Below are 5,935 nucleotides of genomic sequence, written 5' to 3'. Positions count from 1 at the left end.
CCCGATGCAGGCCGTGTCGGTGCTCTCGATCTCTCGAAGAATCCGTTCGTGCTCCGCCGCTGTCTCCAGGCTCTCCGCCTCCGCCATCTTAACCCGCTCCATAGACTCGGGGAGCCCCGCAGCGCGTCCCCTCCCTCAGCTCCGCTCACCTTTCGCTCTCAATCTCTCTCTCTCTCACTCCAGGCTCCCGGGGATCCTAAGCCTCCGGCCACCCGCAGGACGACCCCTCCCTCAGACTGGGCACGCCCCCTAGCATCACCACGTCCGCGGACGTTCCGCGCGATGCCCGCTGGGATTTGTAGTTCTCTGGGAAAAATAGCCTGATTTCACACATTATTCATTGAAGCCACAAACTTGTGTTAAAAGCTCCACTATATCCAGTGGCTAAGATTCCGTACTCCCAAGCCAGGGTACCCGGGTTCACTCCCTGGTCAAGGAATTAGATCCCATGTGCTGCAACCATGACCTGGTGCAGCCAAATAAATAAACTTGTTTTTCAGGGAAAAAAAAAAAGTTCTACTGTAAGACAAGAACAATTAAGAACTTCATATGCAACGGCGATTGTCAGGCAGTTCTTGTTGAAGACCCTTGCCTCAAAGTGCAAAAGCCTCTTTAGGCATGAATATTAAGGAAGGATTAACTAGGTTTCCCTGAACAGATATCTTACAAGTTATGAAAGAGGAAAAGCCCAAAAGTAAAAACCCCAAAACTAACAGATAAGGTGTAATGTACCTGTAAGCAAGTTCTGAGAATCAAACAGGGCAAGCACTTTTGTCAGTAAAGAATTCATTGACAGACTATGCCTGAACATTTCAAAAGGTGTGATTGGAAGGTGTGAGAAGCACCTAGAAAACCAGAAAGAACTTCATTTGCACTGATGTATAGGGAATTAGCAACAAGAAATGGTGCTAGGAAAGCATCTTGGAAAAGGAACACCAGGAACAGAAATTTGTACTTTATTCTAATGGCTCAACTGGGCCAACAACCACCTGCATCAAAAGCATCTTGGATCTCTTTTTTAATACAGATCAAAGACTAGAGATCTCTTGAAGAAAACTGGCGATATCAAAGGAACATTTCATGCAAGGATGAGCATGAAAAGGATAGAAACTGTAAGGACCTAACAAAAGCAGAAGAGATGAAGAAGAAGTGGCAAAAATACACAGAACTATACAAGAATGTGAAGTCAAGTGGGCCTTAGAAAGCATCACTATGAACAAAGCTAGTGGAGATGATGGAATTCCAGTGGAGCTATTTCAAATCCTGAAAGATGATGCTGTGAAAGTGCTGCACTCAATATGCCAGCAAATTTGGAAAACTCAGCAGTGGCCACAGGACTGGAAAAGGTCAGTTTTCATTCCAATCCCAAAGAAAGGCAATGTCAAAGGATGTTTAAACTACAGTATAATTGCATTCATTTCACATGCGAGCAAGGTTATGCTCAAAATCCTTCAAGCTAGGCTTCAGCAGTATGTGAACCAAGAACTTCCAGATATAGAACCTGGGTTTAGAAAAGGCAGAGGAACCAGAGATCTAATTGCCAACATTCACTGGATTATGGAGAAAACAAGGGAGTTCCATAAAAGCATCTAGTTCTGCTTCATTGACTATGCTAAAGCCTTTGGTTGTGTGTGCTTAATCCTGTCTGACTCTTTGCAACCCCATGGACTGTAGTCCACCAGGCTCCTCTGTCCATGGAATTGTCCAGGCAAGACTAGTGGAGCAGGTTGCCATTTCCTGTTTCAGGGGATCTTCCCAACCCAAGGGTCAAACCAGTGTCTCTTGTGTCTCCTGGGTTAGCAGGCAGATTCTTTACCACTAGCACCACCAGAGAAGCTCAAGTCAATTAGGATATTTTCCCTTTAAAAGATTTACTGTTGCAAATTGGATATAAAATTCTCATATATGGTTCCGTCCATCCACAGGAAGAAAGTAAATATGAACTTGGTGTTTACAGTCAGAATATGGACCCTAAAAAACATTGACTGGGAACAAAGGTGAAAATGAGAAAGAAATGGCCATTATAAGTCCCTGGACTATACAAAATATGTTTTCAGTGCAAAACATTTTCAGTGTAAAAAGACTAAGTATGTTTTGTGAAAAGTTTATGCGTCGGTCTTTACTGCTGTATTTTTTAAAACAAAAGTTATTTCAAGTTTTAAAAAGGCAATAGAATTTTAATTATTACTTATTAAAGCAACTTTTCATAAACAATTATATCATATTTAAAAGGTCAAACTCATTCCAGACCACCTGACCTGCCTCCTGAGAAATCTGTATGCAGTTCAGGAAGCAACAGTTAGAACTGGACATGGAACAACACACTGGTTCCAAATAGGAACAGTAGTATATCAAGCCTGTATATCGTCACCCTGCTTATTTAACTTATATGCAGAGTACATCATGAGAAACACTGGGCTAGATGAAGCACAACTGGAATCAAGATTGCTGGGAGAAATATCAATAACCTCAGATATACAGATGACACCACCCTTATGGCAGAAAGCAAAGAGAACTAAAGAGCCTCTTGATGAACATGAAAGAGGAGACTGAAAAAGTTGGCTTAAAGTTCAATATTCATATATATGCGTTAGTATACTGTATTGGTGTTTTTCCTTCTGGCTTACTTCACTCTGTATAATAGGCTCCAGTTTCATCCACCTCATTAGAACTGATTCAAATGTATTCTTTTTAATGGCTGAGTAATACTCCATTGTGTATATGTACCACAGCTTTCTTATCCATTCATCTGCTGATGGACATTATATGGAATTTAGAAAGATGGTAACAATAACCCGGTGTACGAGACAGCAAAAGAGACACTGATGTATAGAACAGTCTTATGGACTCTGTGGGAGAGGGAGAGGGTGGGAAGATTTGGGAGAATGGCAATGAAACATGTAAAATATCATGTAGGAAACGAGTTGCCAGTCCAGGTTCGATGCACGATGCTGGATGCTTGGGGCTGGTGCACTGGGACGGCCCAGAGGGATGGTATGGGGAGGGGGGAGGGAGGAGTGTTCGGGATGGGGAACACATGTATACCTGTGGCGGATTCATTTTGATATTTGGCAAAACTAATACAAGTATGTAAAGTTTAAAAATAAAATAAAATTAGGAAAAAAAAAAAGTTCAATATTCAAAAAAACTAAGATCATGGCATCTGGTCCCATCACTTCATGCCAAATAGATGGGGAAGCAATGGAAACAGTGTCAGACTTTATTTTGGGGGGTTCCAAAATCACTGCAGGTGGTGACTGCAGCCATGAAATTAAAAGACACTTGCTCCTCGAAAGGAAAATTATGACCAACCTAGACAGCATATTAAAAAGCAGAGACATTAGTTTACCAACAAAGGTCTGTCTAGTCAAAGTTATGATCTTCCTAGTAGTTATGTATGGATGTGAGAGTTGAATTATAAAGAAAGCTGAGCACCAAAGAATTTATGTTTTTGTACTGTGGTGTTGGAGAAGACTTTTGAGAGTCCCTTGGACAGCAAGGAGATCCAACCAGTCCATCCTAAAGGAAATCAGTCCTGAATAGTCATTGGAAGGACTGATACTGAAGCCGAAACTCCTATTCTTTGACCACCTGACCCTGATGCTGGGAAAGATTGAAGGCAAGAGGAGAAGGAGACAAGAGGATGAGATGGTTGGATGGCATCACCAATGCGATGGAAATGAGTTTGAGTGAACTCTAGGAGTTGGTGGTGGACAGAGAAGCCTGGCGTGCTGTAGTCCATGGGGTCTCCAAGAGTTTAACTGAACTGAAGAACCAATTGGAACAGGTTGAGACCCTAAATCTGATTTTTGCTTTGAATTCTTTCTGGCTAAGAAATTACATCACATTGATCAGCATAAAAAATACAATACTAAAAGAGCATAAACCTTGACGTAGTTAGAGAAGGCTAATGCAAAACTGACGGGAAATTATCAATTTATTTATAGTTTTCCAAGGAAAGTTATAAGTTTTTGTTTTTTTACCTCAACTTCAGTGTAATTCTATTTATATTAAATCTGTTTCTATTTATGTGTTAAAAGGTGATAGAATGTTTCAATGAGTGTGTGGATTACAACAAACTGTGAAAAATTCTTAAAGAGAAAGGAATTCCAGACACCTTCCCTGTATCCTGAGAAACCTGTATGCATGTCAAGAAGCAACAGTTAGAACCAGATGTGGAACATCTGACTGGTTCAAAGTTGGAAAAGGAGTACATCATGGATGTATATTGTCACCCTGCTTATTTAACTTATATGCAAAGTACATCATGCAAAATGCTGGGTTGGGTAAATCCCAAGCTGGAATCAAGATTGCAGGGAGAAATATTAACAATCTCAGATTCAGATTGCAGATGATACAACCCAAATAGAGGAAATGAAGACAAACTAAAGAGCCTCTTGATGGGGGTGAAAGAAGAGAGTGAAAAAGCTGGCTTGAAACTTAACATTCAGAAAACTAAGATCATGGCATCTGGTCCCATCGCTTCATGGCAAATAGAAGGGGAAAAAGTGAAAGCAGTGACAGATTTTATTTTCTTGGTCTCCACAATCACTGCGGACAATGACTGCAGCCATGAAATTAAAAGATGCTTGCTCCTTGGAAGGAAAGCTCTGACAAACATAGACAGCATATAAAAAGCAGAGACATAACTTTGCTGACAAAGGTCTGTATAGTCAAAGCTATGGTTTTTCCAGTAGTTATGTATGGATGTGAGATTTGATCCATAAAGAAGGCTGGGCACTGAAGAACTGATGCTTTCACATTGTGGTGCTGGAGAGGACTCTTGAGAGTCCCTTAGACTACAAGGAGATCAAACTAGTCAATCCTAAAGGAAATCAAACCTGAAGACTCATTGGAAGGAGTGATGCTGAAGCTGAAGCTCAAATACTTTGACCACTTGATGCAAAGTACGGGCTCACTGGGAAAGACCCTGATGCTAGGAAAGATTGAGGACAAAAAAGAAGGGGACAGCAGAGGATAAGTGGTTAGATAGCATCACCAACTCAATGGACCTGAATTTGAGCAAACTCCAGGAGACAGTGGAGGACAGAAGACCCTCGCATGCTGCAGTCCATGGTTTGCAAAGAGTCAGACACGTCTTAGCAACTGAACAACAAATATTTGATGAAAAATGAAAGACAAAAACAAAATTTTTATTCTATTGCACAGTTGAAAATTGCTAAGTGACTAGGTCTTAAAAGTTCTCACCACAAGAAAAAAAATTTCATAAATACATATGGTGACAGTTGCTAACTAGACTTATTGTGGTGATCATTTCAGAACATACATAAATATCGAATCATCATGTTGTATACCTGAAATTACTAATGTGATGTGTGTGTCAGTTATACCTCAGTAAAAAGTCACAAAGAAAAAATTCATATATATACTTATATATGTATAAAATACTTCACAGAATATTTCTGAAAGGGTATCCATGAAACTGTAAACATTAGTGACAACCAGGACAGATATTGGGAGGAAGGGGCATGAAGTAGCAGGAAGATATTTTTTATTATGCATGCAGTTTTGGAATTCTTTCCCTTGTATATGTACTGCTTTTTTAATAAAGAATAGTCATTATTAATTAAAAGCACATTTTATAAATAAACAAAGCAATAGTGAGGAGAATGAGTTACAAGTCTTGGTTTGCCAAGAACTGAGAAGGTTGCTAAACCTGTCTGTTTCTAGACAATCTCTGGCTGTCTCACCTTGTTTCATTACTCATGCTTAAACAATTTCAGACACAGGTAGGAGGGGCAGGAAGAATATGAAGGCTTTCATATTTCTAAAGATCTCTGGTCCCTTCAATCACCAATTTTAACATCTAAGCAAAAAGCTTTTTATACCTCACAGGGAGAAGATGGGTATGTAGACTAAATATGTACAGTAGTGATTAAATGAGCTTCTGCTACTGTCAGCAGGTTTTATTTCT

The 5,935-nt window shown here is 40.0% G+C and overlaps 1 protein-coding gene across 3 annotated transcripts in view; it reads right to left on the bottom strand.

Annotated features, from left to right (window-relative positions):
• The window catches only part of EXOC6B (exocyst complex component 6B), a 734,244-nt gene extending 734,017 nt beyond the window's left edge, over positions 1-227 (bottom strand). For 2 of the 3 annotated variants that reach the window (XM_010829771.1, XM_010829772.1), the window contains exon 1: positions 150-227. Coding sequence is in view for 1 of the 3 variants with exons in the window: in XM_010829773.1 (XP_010828075.1) it covers positions 1-102 (102 nt within the window). In the remaining 2 variants the exon portion in view is untranslated. The other variant, XM_010829773.1, reaches the window with a different exon arrangement.
• Between the last annotated feature and the right edge of the window lie 5,708 nt (positions 228-5,935).

The sequence above is a fragment of the Bison bison genome, unplaced genomic scaffold (assembly GCF_000754665.1).
Source record: "Bison bison bison isolate TAMUID 2011002044 unplaced genomic scaffold, Bison_UMD1.0 scf7180017864508, whole genome shotgun sequence".
In the NCBI taxonomy this organism is placed as follows: Eukaryota; Metazoa; Chordata; class Mammalia; order Artiodactyla; family Bovidae; genus Bison; species Bison bison.
This window is presented reverse-complemented; position numbering and strand designations above follow the sequence as displayed.